This window comes from Ixodes scapularis, unplaced genomic scaffold, assembly GCF_016920785.2.
Source record: "Ixodes scapularis isolate PalLabHiFi unplaced genomic scaffold, ASM1692078v2 PGA_scaffold11__112_contigs__length_91849675, whole genome shotgun sequence".
Taxonomy (NCBI): domain Eukaryota; kingdom Metazoa; phylum Arthropoda; class Arachnida; order Ixodida; family Ixodidae; genus Ixodes; species Ixodes scapularis.
Window position 1 is genome coordinate 56,506,347 of NW_024609837.1, and position 13,441 is coordinate 56,519,787.

At 45.2% G+C, this 13,441-nt stretch overlaps 1 protein-coding gene across 1 annotated transcript in view; it reads right to left on the reverse strand.

The window, feature by feature from the left end:
* Window positions 1–11,901: 11,901 nt before the first annotated feature.
* Window positions 11,902–13,441, reverse strand: part of LOC8024794 (carboxypeptidase Q) — a 36,161-nt gene continuing 34,621 nt past the window's right edge. Inside the window, exon 5 of the mRNA XM_029966360.3 lies at window positions 11,902–13,135. Within this exon, the coding sequence (XP_029822220.3) occupies window positions 12,563–13,135 (573 nt within the window). The 3' untranslated portion in view covers window positions 11,902–12,562. The remainder of the gene's footprint in view (window positions 13,136–13,441) is intronic.

The following is a 13,441-nucleotide window of genomic DNA, read 5'->3' on the forward strand; positions in this document are numbered from 1 at the left end:
AGCTACGCTATCAGTTTCTTCGCTCTCTGAGCTGCGTCCCGTGCCCAACGCGACTTTAAAGGGTTACTCCACCGATTTTTTGAGCTACCTCAACTAACTATATTTTCTGACTGCCCGGCCTTTACTCCCTCCGGTATGCTATTTAGAATCGCGAAATTCATAATAGTTATTTCGAAATCGGCAAATGAAAATGATGCAAAAACCAACATTCAAATATACGCGCGCTTTTCAGGGCCGTGACGTCAGTGGCAGGCAGGCTTGTCAGTCCAGCAAGCAGTCAAAAAATAGAATATGCCAATCATTTGTTCCGTGCTGGAGCGCGGGTACTGCAGCGAGCTTCCCAAGCATTCTTTTGCCACCATGAAACTGCTTCGAATCAGTTTAAAACAAAATCTACAGCCCAAAGAGTGAACCCCTGCTTTCCACTGACGTCACTTTTTCATTGTTGCCAGTAGAGACTTCGATCTTGAAAAACACGGTGAGGACCAGAACTGTAAATTCAATAACTTCGCGAAAAAACAATATTTTGACCTAATATTTGGGATACTATTTTCGCGATGTTTGTTGGTTAGTTTAGCAAAATTTAAAGCAAATCGGAGACAATGAAAAAATCGGTGGAGTAGCCCTCTTAAAGGGATACTACAACGAAATTTCGGCGCTCATTTTTTAGTCTATATGTGTTCAAACGAGCAGTATCACATGGAACATACCAATATCTTGTTAAAAAAGTCTCGAAAGGGAATTTTAAAACGAATTAAACGATTAGCAAAGAGCACCTGGTGGATGTCGCTAACGCCTCGTTTGTAATGCTCGTCTAGGAACCTTGACAGCTAGTGACGGAGGTTGTCTCGTCTCCGGCCACGACGAGAGAAGGGGGGAAGGAGGGTCTCCTTTCTTCCCGAGAACCCCTTTTGTGTGTCGCAGAAGTCGCTATTGTCCCCCTAGAAGATTATAGAAGATTAACCCGTCACTCAAAATTCGTACAAAAGCAGCCGCTTCGGCGGCTGGAACGACTAGGCCATCCTCTCGACGTCAGCCTCGCCGTAGCTTTGCTCGTCTTGAGACGACCTACGTCACGATTGCGTTGGATGTCACGTGCTCTAAGCTGGGCCTTCTCCGAGCGCTTGCCAGAGTGGGCCTTTATAACGAAAAATACAGCCACCAGAACACGACGGGAATATTTCAAATTTCGTTGAAGTATCCCTTTAAAGGCCTGTTCACACATACAGCGGAGCGCTAAGTTAGCGCTACGTGAGCGCTCCAAGGAGCGCTCATGTGGCGCTTCCAGCGCGTGACTTCGTTCTAATATAGCGCGTGGTTAGCGCTTTAGTAGCGCCTTGTTAGCGCTCCAGTAGCGCCTTGTTATCGCTCCAGTAGCGCCTTGTTAGCGCTTCAGTAGCGCCGCGTTAGCGCGTCATTAGCGCTTCTTGTACCGCGGTGCTGCGGATTAGCAGGTGCACTGCGGTTTCGGTTCCTGTGGTTGGGTGTGCATCAGCAGCACCATGGCGGACATGTGGGATGCTCAAATATAAATGCGACAAATGCTCTTACATACGCGATTAGTGCATATCTGTGTGGACGGCTTAACTCCCAGAAGAGCTTTCTGGGTGCGCGAAATCTTTCGCCACCGAGATACCGACGGGTCCCCGGCGAACCTTGTTCTTAGGCTGAGGGACCGAGACACAGAGCTCTTTCGAAGGCGATCATGTTTACCTGCGTGTCCTTGAAACCAGCGTCACACATATCGAATTGAAAGATATGAGGTCGTACCCAATCAATTAGTCGCTCAGAGTCCATGACTCTGGGTCGCCTGCCCGACCCTCTGCTTAGAGAGCGGCTCTATTACTTCCTCTTTTTTCAATGCCAAAGGAAAAACAACAACAAAGGAATCGCCGTGCACGCGCTATTCCGCAGCAGCAAGCACTGCACAAGGGGCGTGAGAGCGCTAACAGAGCGCTTCTGTAGCGCTAACAGAGCGCTTCCGTAGCGCTAATGGAGCGCTAAGAAAGCGCTTCTGAAGCGCTAACAGAGCGCTACATCACGCGCCAGGAAGCGCCACATGAGCGCTCCTTGGAGCGCTCACGTAGCGCTAACTTAGCGCTCCGCTGTATGTGTGAACAGGCCTTAAAGGGATACTTCAACGAAATTTGAAATATTCCCGTCGTGTTCAAAAATAAGTTGAATATGATCCACAATATCCGTAAATGACAATCGCACGTTTCTATTTTGAGCCTGGTGGCTGTATTTTTCGTTATAAACGGCCCACTCTGGCAAGCGCTCGGAAAAGGCCCAGTGGAGACCACGTGACATCCAACGCTATCGTGACGAAAATCGTCTCAAGACGAGCAAAGCTACGGCGAGGCTGACGTCGAGAGGATGGCCTAGTCGTTCCAGCCACCGAAACGGCTGCTTTTGTTCGAATTTTGAGTGACGGGTTAATCTTCTGTAATCTTGTAGGGGGACAACAGCGACTTCTGCGACACACAAAAGGCATTCTCGGGAAGAGGGGAGTTCCTCCTGCACCTCTTCACTCGTCGTGGCCGGAGGTGAGACAACCTCCGTCACTAGCTGTCAGGGTTCCTAGACGGGCATTACACGCGAGGCGTTAGCGACATCCACCAGGTGCTCTTTGCTAATCGTTTAATTCGTTTTTAAATTCCTTTTCGAGACATTTTTAACAAGATATTGGTACGTTCGATGTGATACTGCTCGTTTGAACACATAGACCAAAAAATGAGCGCCGAAATTTCGTTGTAGTATCTCTTTAAAGGGATACTACAACGAAATTTCGGCGCTAATTTTTTTGTTCTATATGTGTTCAAAGGAGCAGCATCACATCGAACGTACCAATATCTTGTTAAAAAAGTCACGAAAAGGAATTTTAAAACGAATTAAACGATTAGCAAAAAGCACCTGGTGGATGTCGCTAACGCCTCGCTTGTAATGCCCGTCTAGGAACCCTGACAGCTAGTGACGGAGGTTGTCTCACCTCCGGCCACGACGAGTGAAGAGGGGCAGGAGGAACTCCCCTCTTCCCGAGAATGCCTTTTGTCTGTCGCAGAAGTCGCTATTGTCCCCCTACAAGATTATAGAAGATTAACCCGTCACTCAAAATTTGTACAAAAGCAGCCGCTTCGGTGGCTGGAACGACTATGCCATCCTCTCGACGTCAGCCTCGCCGTAGCTTTGCTCGTCTTGAGACGATTTACGTCACGATTGCGTTGGATGTCACGTGGTCTCCGCTGGGCCTTCTCCGAGCGCTTGCCAGAGTGGGCCGTTTATAACAAAAAATACAGCCACCAGGCTCAAAATACAAACTTGCGATTGTCATTTACGAATATTGTGGATCATATTCAACCTATTTTTGAACACGACGGGAATATTTCAAATATCGTTGAAGTATCCCTTTAAAGAGAAAAATCCGTAGCGTTCACCCAAACGTCGTGTTTTTCTTTCCGTCCACTTTCTTTTTTTGTGTAACACAATTATATATATGCTGCAATTACGTGTTCTACTCGTCGATCTACAGCCTCATTCCGAATTTCCTCGATTTTTCGTGCCGACTTCCACCGCTTGGCATCGGGCGCTCGGGCGTGCGCGCAGAACGCTTCTCGGAAAAGGTCCATTCTCCAATCGGTCGGAAAAGATCCGTCTGATAGTGATATCTTAAAAACGATACCTAGATATTCGAACGCCATTCGCTATAGCGCTTTAAGAATTGATTTTGAACATCATCCGGTCCTGCGGCTTTCTTAGGATCAATACAAAGAAGCTACGGAGGAATCCCTTCCTCTGATACTTCTACGTCTGCAAATAAGGGAGCATTTTGAAACAAAGCAAATGTTGGTAAGTCGTCGTTATCCGCAGAAAAAAAAAAAAAAAAAAAAAAGCACTGACAAAATATTGGTTAAAACAATTCCCGATTTCTTCCTTGTTTTCAATAACCCTGTCATCTGTTACTACCTTTGTAACACTCTTTTGTGTTAATTGTCGCCAAAACCTTTCGGGTGAATATCTTATAAAGTTTTGCAGTTTTACATTAAGAATAAATAATTTAGACCCCTTTATTTTTGCCTTTAGTTTTTTACTCAATGATTTTACTCTGGCCCGTTGACAACCATTATTTTTCTTACGAGGTTTGCTCTACACCTGGATAGACGTCTCTTGTGATGTATAATGCATCTCTTGATACAAGGACTGTTCGGATTTCCTTTTTTTTTTAACTTGTGTTGGAACAAACCTAAGAGTGCAATCGAGGCCAATTCGTTTAAAGCTATGCTCTAGGTCATCCACTTCTACTAATGAGTTTCTAGCAAGACGTTCGAATGGGTCATAATTTAGGTCCAGCTAATCGACAATTAGTTCGTCATCAGCCCTTTCGAACTTTTGAAGATGTTTAAAGAGTCCTCCTCGGAGCTTTGAATCCTACGGCAAAATGCACGGTACTATAATCTGAAATTCTGGGATGATTTTCGCAATATTACGAGTGGTTTGAAAGAATATCACTGACAAATATCAGATCTACAGGGTGAAACAAGGAGACGCCAGGCTCTTTAAATCGACCGGAAAATTCGGTTTCTTAAACTATCGCGCTACGACTTTGTGCAGCGTTGCCCACAGATGGTGCATTTTTTTTTTTTTTTTTGTAAAATTTGTGAAAAGCTAACTTACCTGAGGAACAAGTAAAGAAAGAAAAAGGCTTAGCTCCTATGGAAACGCAGCGACGCCACCGGTCTGCAAACATCACGGCGCCGTTTCGCCCACCAAAGCAACTCCTTTTGAACTTACTCTAAGTCTATAAGGAACTCAATTAACTCATTAAGATATCCAGATGGAACCTGTGGAGGACGATACACGATATGTTTTTAATTGCGGTGGCGCCTTCCATCGCCGAAGCATTAAAAGATGACGCACGAGGACACAGCGCACATGAACTACCAACTCGCCCGAACTTCTGTTTTAACATTAAAAGATGCTTTAACTATTAGGGCAACGCCTCCTCCTCTACTTATCTGTCTTTTCAAAAAAGATGATAACCATCGTCCGTCCCAGATGAATCCAGCCATGTCTCAGTAATAACCACCACGCTAGGGTCATGTTCAATTAAGATGCGTTCTAGTTCAAGCATTTTATTTACATTACCTATTTGATTGAGTTTAATCAGTAGGAAGCTTTCTCTGTATGATAAATGAAATCGTAAAATTTCATGCTCATGAGTATGTACATTATACGTAAAGAAATCAACTCTGGTTCGTTGCGACATCTCATCCGTAAGTTACACCATTGATCTTTAGCTTATCGCATGCATGAAAAAATACCTTTTCTCCTCTCCTTCTATTTTCGTTCGCACTTTCCCAGAGCTTGCTCATGATCACTCTTACATTTTTGGAAGTCTTCATTAATAAAGAGGCGCGTACCTTTTAATTCTTTTTTCAGTTCTGATAACATGCTGCTTTTTATTATAGTTTCCAAGACAAAAAAATTATTGGCCTCGGCTTGCCCCTTGTCATCCTTCCAAGACGGTGGATTCTTTCAGCGGATGTAACTTCAAGCGCATTTTTGTTTTAAAAATACTTTCAACTACTTTCTCCACTAAGTCTTGTTCTGTTTCCCAGTCGGATTCTGTAACACCGTGGATTTCCAAATTATTTCTTCTACTCCTAATTTACAGGTCATCAATTTTCGCTTCGAGTTTCGTTACGGTCGCTCTCAATAGTGATATTTTTATTTGTGTCTCACGAATTGTCGTAAACAGACTACCCATCTTAGAAGTAGATGCCTCGACAGACTACAATCTTTTATCGAAGCTTTTCTGACTTTGAGCTATTTTTTGCTATGTCAGCCGCCATCTCTCTCTGGCAGTTCAGAATCTGCTGCAATGGGCCAGGATTGGGTTCAACATCCCCGCACATTATAAGCCTTATGATCGGCTTTCAAATAAGCGTGTTTGCTTACATTCTGCTGACGTGGAAGTAGGAGGTATGCCTCTTAAATCGCTTGTATTACACTAAAATTAGAAGTACTTACGCGTCGCAGACCCAACCGCGTACCGCTGTTCTACGACGATCATCCGGTTGGCAGCCATCTTAATAGAAACTGGCCTATTGACCTTTGCAAAAATCACCTTCTGTGCGCTGCCATTTTTGTCTGCTGGGCTGTGGAACGCCTTCTGAGCATGCGCTGTTGCTCTGCTGTGCGGTATATCAGACGCTGCGCATGCGTCCACAGCTCAGTGACTCGGCATTTTTCGCCCACGTGATAAGCGATGGAAAGGTCTATAGGCCGTGAAAGTTGCGGATACTTCGTTTCAGCTTAAGTCAAGATGCAGCCGACGCTACGAGGTCCATTCAAGTAGGCTCAAAAGTGCAAGTCACGAGGTTTATGATTGGTTCAGCGGTGATAGAACACGTGACAAACAGGATGATGCTGTTCTTTTGATTGGTTCAGTGGTGATAGAACACATGACAAACAGCATGATGCTGTTCTTTTGACGCCGTCTGATTGGTCTCATTAGCTCGTAGCGTCGCCTGCGTTTGGACTTCAAGAGAAACCAAGCGTAGTCCTCGCGCCTATGAATTTCATAACACGCGGAACATCATATTATTTTAATTTTTTTTTTCAGATATGTGATAATCATATTGGGGGATCCTCAGAGCTGGCCTGCCAAATCCCGAGGACGTTAGGCTTGGCGTAACCAAAGGCTAGTAAACCAGGGTACGAAATGGGGCTTCATTGAACTTGTACAGATCGTACCATTGTCTGAAATAGATAACCGGACGTCTCTTGCAATACTCCAAAATGTGCTGATTGCGGACACGTTTATTGAGTTCCAACAAAGCAAACAAGTAAACATCCAAAATCAAGTGAATTTTCATCTAAAAAATAACCTTAATCTCTTTGCAAAAAAAAAAAAAAAAAGAAACAGGATATTAGGTGAAGAAACAAGGATAACATCGACAAGTGAACCAATAAGTCAACGATGTAGTTTACACTTTTAGTCCTCACCCCCCCCCCCCCCCCCCCCCCCAGAAAAAAACAAAACCTTGGTTTCTTCAAGCTATGACGTACTCTGTTTCATTTCAAGGACAACCGCAGGCTATCATGGAAAACAAGAAGTACCAAAAATGTATCGTCACGGCGCTCATAGACATTTTTTTTTATAGAAATCTATAACGCACAGAAACAAACACTGGATCTATTCACTGTGCGTAATAGGCTTAGCCGGTGCGAGCAGGCCACTGATCTCTACTCCAAGGCGCTGGATGGCGCATGGTTGCTCTCTGAGCCTGGAGCAGGTGAAGCCACCGGAGTTCGATGCTCGACCCGGAAATCTGGTGTCTGCTGGGCTTCTTAGTTGATGTTTTGCTTCGTGCTTTCCTGAGTCTTTGAGTGGGTTTTAATAATTACGTTCTGACTTAAATCCCAGTAGGAGGGAATTTGATCGTGGGACATATGCACACTTGATCAAATAAATCTAAAAATTTGCAGATTCAGTGGCTTTGGGGGAGACTTCTCTGGTCCACACGCGCCTCTACTGCGCAACAAGCTGTCTCTCTTGAGATGACAAGAAAAAAATCCAGCGCTCTGGACGCTTGTCACGCTCATCAAACTATAGCACTCGGAACAGTTGAAAAGCCTGCCAAGCGCTCACTTCAGGGACAAGCCATTTACTTCCGGTGGCTTCATACCTGTTTGGTATGACACCGCCGGTTAATGAAGATCAGTGCTTGATCCTTAAATAACAATGGGGGTCATTAATCGCCACTAAACACTGACAAATTCGTCAACTATTATCTTTGCCTTGGAGTATTTTTTGTTCCTTCATACACAATAAACGCCAGAACTCCAATTACTGCCTGCTGCGCACGAAATGTCTCGGTGCAATGGCACAAAAATCACTGGTACAACAGCATAGAAGCCCTGCGTTGAGTATTCGTTAGTCCCCATACTATCCTGAACGCATACTTTTACCGAATACCAGCGGAGCGCTCAAGCAACTGAGCCTACCAGGGGCTGGCAGTCACTAGCAAACTGATGTTAAGAATTGCCACCAGTCATAATCATAATCACCGCAAGGGTGCTATCAGTGTACGTCTATAGCACGTTGCAACTCAAGAAGAGGAGGAGGCGAAGCCTTTTCCTTTTCCCCTTTTAACACAGCGAACGCTGGAGTCCGCTCTCCTCTCCAGCATTTGCTCTGCTAATGTGGAAAGAGGAACGGACTCCGCCTCCTGCTGTTTTTGAGTTGCAACGGACTACAGTTCCGGGGGCTCTGGAATAAGTCACACTAATCTATGGGACCATAATTCTGGGGATCAGTTCCGGGACTGGTCCCGGGAGTAATTTTGGGGGTACAAGCAAGATCGGTCCTCCTCCTGCCGAAACGCCGACGACCTTGCGACCTGTTTCCCAGTGACGAACGGCCCCCTTCGCTGAGTGTTTCCAGGAAGAGTAGTCGGTACATTATCTGGAATTGCTCTAACCGGTCAAAAAACTTTTTTTCCGAAATTGCACGCCATTGCCTGTCCGCCATTGTTTGAGCACGTACTCTGAGTCTGTACTGGACACGGCGAGGACTCGAATCCAATCATATGCTTCGTGCTCAAGAAGTAGTGAGCGCCAATGTTGCTTGCTGTACTTTTGAAAAGGGTCAATTGAATGAGTGAAGCGTGCCTGGCTTCTGATGCAGCACGACATGGCAGCAGTTGAAAAAGTCAGCGTAAAGACAACGAACTCGTTAGACGTTCGTGTTTATACAGCGCAAGGTCGGTCTGCCTTTAAGGTGTGGTAAAAAGGGTTTACGTTGTAGCTGAGAAATTTGGCCAGTACAGTACGAATGCTAGCCTGATGTATTTAACGTACGTAACGCAGTAGTGATGCACGACAGTACGCCGGCACGATTTTCACCCAGCTCGAAACGGGAAGGGGTTCGCGCAGTAGACCACAATGATGAAGGTGCGCGCATGCCGTGCAAGGAAGCTGAGAACGGGAAATGCCGTCGTTTATTATACTGGACTGGCAGCCGTCGGGTTCGACTACGAGTGAGTTCGCAAATCTGACGTATGGCTCACTGGGCAAGTTTTTCTGTGCAGTGTGGCTCCCAATCATCATCAGTGCAATATTAATCAAGTGTGTCCTTAGATCGTCAATTTGCGGTGATAACTCAATCTACGGGCTCTAAGCATCCTAAAAAAACCCGAAATTAGGCTTATGGGTGGCTAATTTTTTTGTTGAAGATTCAATCGAAGATCGTGACACGCCTCTCTTTCTGCGCCCTGGAAGAAACGCCAAGGGGCGCCGTCGGAGGACGTTTTCAAACAATAATTGCTGTAGTACGTCTTCTACACCCACAGATTTGACTTTGTTGTCAAAATATAATCGCAACGCGCCTAAAATATGCAAATTGGTCATGTTTTATGCCGGTGGTGGACTCTCAAGGACCCCCCCCCCCCCCCCCCCCCCCCCCATGAAAAAAACGTGTCCGCGTATTTCACTTATTGTGAGTGAACTAGGATATCTTGCGACCTAGAACTGGTAATATTTATTGACTAAGGCCCCAACAAACAATGTGCTTTCAAAAACAAGCTTCTGCGAAAGTACTTCACTGCTTTATAGGCCTTTTGATCTACATACCACCCTGCATTTTTCCAAACCGCCAGAGGCAATCTTCATAAACTTTTCAAAAGCCTTCAAACAGGTCCCCCATAACAAATTAATATCCAAACTCACAAATCAAAACGGCAACAGTAACGTTGTCTCCTGTATTGAAGCTTTCCTGTCCCATCGTACTCAATCTGTGATCGTCGATAATGTCACTTCCCGCCTCTGAATGTCATCTCTGGGGTTCCTCAGGGTTCGGTTCTAGGTTCGCTACTTTTCCTAATTTATATAAAGGATATTCCATCTTCATTATCCTCTGCAGTCTGATCATATGCTAAAGACCTCTTGCTCTATCGACATATTTCTTCCATTGATGACTTCACAACCTTGCAACAAGATCTAGAGGCATTAACAACCTGGTGTCTTTTATGGCTCATGACCATCAGCCCGGATAAATGTAAAATAATGTCATTCTCAAGATTACAAAATAAAGTTCTTTTCTATATATTCTATTTTATCTGGCGACATTGAGCGGGTAAACGCGTTTAAATATTTAGGGGCGTAGCTCTCTGAAGATTTATCATGGAAGTTACGTCAACTACATCTGTTCAAAAGCTAACAAAAAACGTTAGGAGATTTAAGGCATATTTTTCTCGCGAACTCTTTTGTTGAAGTTTAGCTTATATCACACTAGTCTGAAGTATGCTCTAGTAATATGAAACCTTCATCGAAGCTATTTAATTAACCTACTGGGAGCTGCCCGAAATCGTACTACTCATTTTATCACTCGTAACTACTCCTGGAGAAGCATCTCTCATTTAAAGCAATCCCCATTCTTACAAACTCTCAACACTCAGGAAAAAAAAAAAGGTTGCCTGTTTTTTATGAACAGATTGTATAGTAATCCCTGATCTCCCCGAGCCTTTCTTTCTCCGGCCCGCCATATTTCATCTCGCCTCGATCACCTGCAAAGCGGAATCCATCTTTTGCAAAACCAACAGATTGAAAGAGTCTGTCCTCATGCTTGGTAACTAGCAGTAATTACAAATGTTTTTCGCACGAGATTCCTAAATTGTATTGAATAATGTGTATAGACTGATGTTTCCTGACCATCACTTTCTTTTTTCAGTGTGTGGTTTTCGTTGGTTTTAGATATAGAAAATTGAATTTGACACACCCCTTATGTAATGGATTTTCCAAGAGGCCCTTAAAGTAATACACTGAGATGGAATAAAATTGCTAAGGATACATTGCGATTTTTCGGTGGAGTCAGAAGGACTGCCAGGAAAATCACAATATGACTCTCCCTGATGGCACGTAACGCTGGAACCGTGTCACTCGCCAGCCGATTCAGTTAGAAGAAGAGAGAATGTTTAGTAAAGATTCGCGGCTTTGTTTCATTTATTTAGCAATTCCCTGGCTCAGTAAAGGTCGTGGCAGAAGCACTACATAATATCGATGAAATACCGTAACAATGCGCCAGGCACTGCCTACGGCACAGTTGTTTTTAGCCCTTGTACTTACTTTTCGGTCACTTAATTAAGCCTGGCCCCGGCTGAAGAAAGGTTTCTAACGCTCACCGATGTCTTGCCATCAATGCAGAAAAAGGTGCGGACAAATCGGTTCCAACTGACGACTGCAGGTTTATTCCAAATTGCAAACACCGACACAAGTATAATAATAATGCCTTTATATTTTCCATCAAAGCGATGGGGCAAGTTGAAGGAAGAGAGCTGACCAGTCAGCTTGACGGGCTCCCCCCTCTCCAGAAATTACACAATTAAAGATCACGAAGGCATACAGTACACATTGAAACATATAGAGCACAATAAAACAACTCTATAAATGCTCAACACAAATTTAAAAAACTGAAATTTTATATAATCATGTTTGCATCAAAAAAATAACCTCGAATTTTTTTTTGATGTTGATTCAAGTCATATATTGCAATGTTTAAAAATTCAGCAATTTTGAAAGTTCACGTTTTATCGTTCGCTCTCCGCAACTTGTTTCGCACGATTAATTGTTGCAAATATCGGTTATACCGGTATTATATGTGACTGTTTTTCTAGATTAACATGCTAATCGAACAAAAACATGCGCAAGGTTTAATGGTTCGTGCTTATACCCTAAGTTTAAACGATATACATACTTGTGAAATTACATTATACAATATTTCTGAAACAGTGGAGCAAGACGGGTGGTCATACATAAAACGTTTCATATATTCTTACGCATAACTTCCCGTGTAACACGCGCATTGTTTGTAAGCTCTGGAGTGTGATATTTCCTAAGACTAAACGACAGTACTTTAGGTGCGAATAAAATAGTGTGTTGTATTGACTGTGGTCACAGCAACCTTCGTAAAAATAGTCAGACTGCAGGCGAACTGGTGTAAGTTCAGCATGATTGTAAACCTGAGAGTGGGGTAAGAAAAGGAAAATGCAAAGGGAAACAAAAAAAGACAAACAAGAACTCTTTTTTTTTTTGTCTTCCGCGTTTTCTTTCTTCTAACCAAGTGTCACGCTTACAGTCATGTGAAACTTTCGTGTCTTTTAGGCGTTCGACAAAACGTTCTGATTCAATTAGAAAGGATACGGGAGACCCGCGGTGGAAGAAAATACATAACCGCTGGCCTAGCCAATACTACCTAGAAGACAAGGCCCGCGCATCACGTCTTCGTTAGCGGATCCCCAACCCTCCTCAAAAGTGCCAAACACGCCAAGCTCAACAAGAGAAACCGCAAAACGGCAGACACGTCCATCTTGGCGTCGCCGCGTGCTGGCGTCACGATCGTTGTCAGACGCCGCACGATGCGCTGGCAGCGACGCCGACACAACCTAGGCGATGCTGTTTGGATCCCCTAGCGATGACGCTTGGTGCGAAGAAGGGGGGGGGGGGGGGGAGGAGGCGCGTACCTCATTTTCTAGATGGTATGGGCGAAGCCCGTGTTTTTGTGCAGTCAGCGTGGCAGCTTGCGTTCCATCTGACCCACCATGTGAAGGAGGCCGGCCAACATGGCGGCGCAGAGGTCCAAGTCCTCGGCATTGATGCCGGACACCGTGTCCGCCTCCGTGTGTCGCATGTCCTCGTGGTAGTACCAGGCGGTCACGAGTCCTGCGACGGGCACGCCGGCGATCCTCCAGTGTTTGAGTTGCGTCGCGCTGCCGCCCTTCAGCAACTGGTTAGCGCCGATTTGCTCGAACTCCTTCAGCATCTCCCTGGCAATGCACACAGTGTCGTTGTTCTTGACCGCCGACAGCGCCAGGCCCAGGGGCGCGAAGGCGGCCAAGTCGAGCTCCAGGGCGAGGCTGACGTTTCCGCTGTCCGAAGCGTGACGACGGTAGAACTCGGTCGCTCCTTCCCCGCCCTGCTCCTTGGCCGTCCACACGACGAAGCGCACGGTTCTCTTGGGCCGCAGCTGGAGCTTCTTGAGCGCCGACAGCGCACTCCAGATGACGAAGATGGCGGCCGCGTTGTCGACCGCACCCTGACCGATGTCCCAGCTGTCGATGTGGGCACCCACCATAATGTACTGCCACACGAGAGAAAGAGCACCCATTTTAACGTTCAAATAATTGGCATCTTCTACTTTTGACATTGTTCGCCTTGTCACAAATGACAGAAAACACACCTCCTTTCATCGAATTCTTGTGATTCCGCCGCGTAACAGCGAGGCAAAAATTAGAATATTCCACGACCTGCAGCCGCGGGCGGCGGCCACGAGAAACACGCGGCATGACGTCAATGGGATTCTTGTAGAAAGATAGCAAGTTGTGCGAATACCTGCTGGATAAAAGGTAACTTTTTTATAAATCTTGTCGTTCCAACATAAATATAA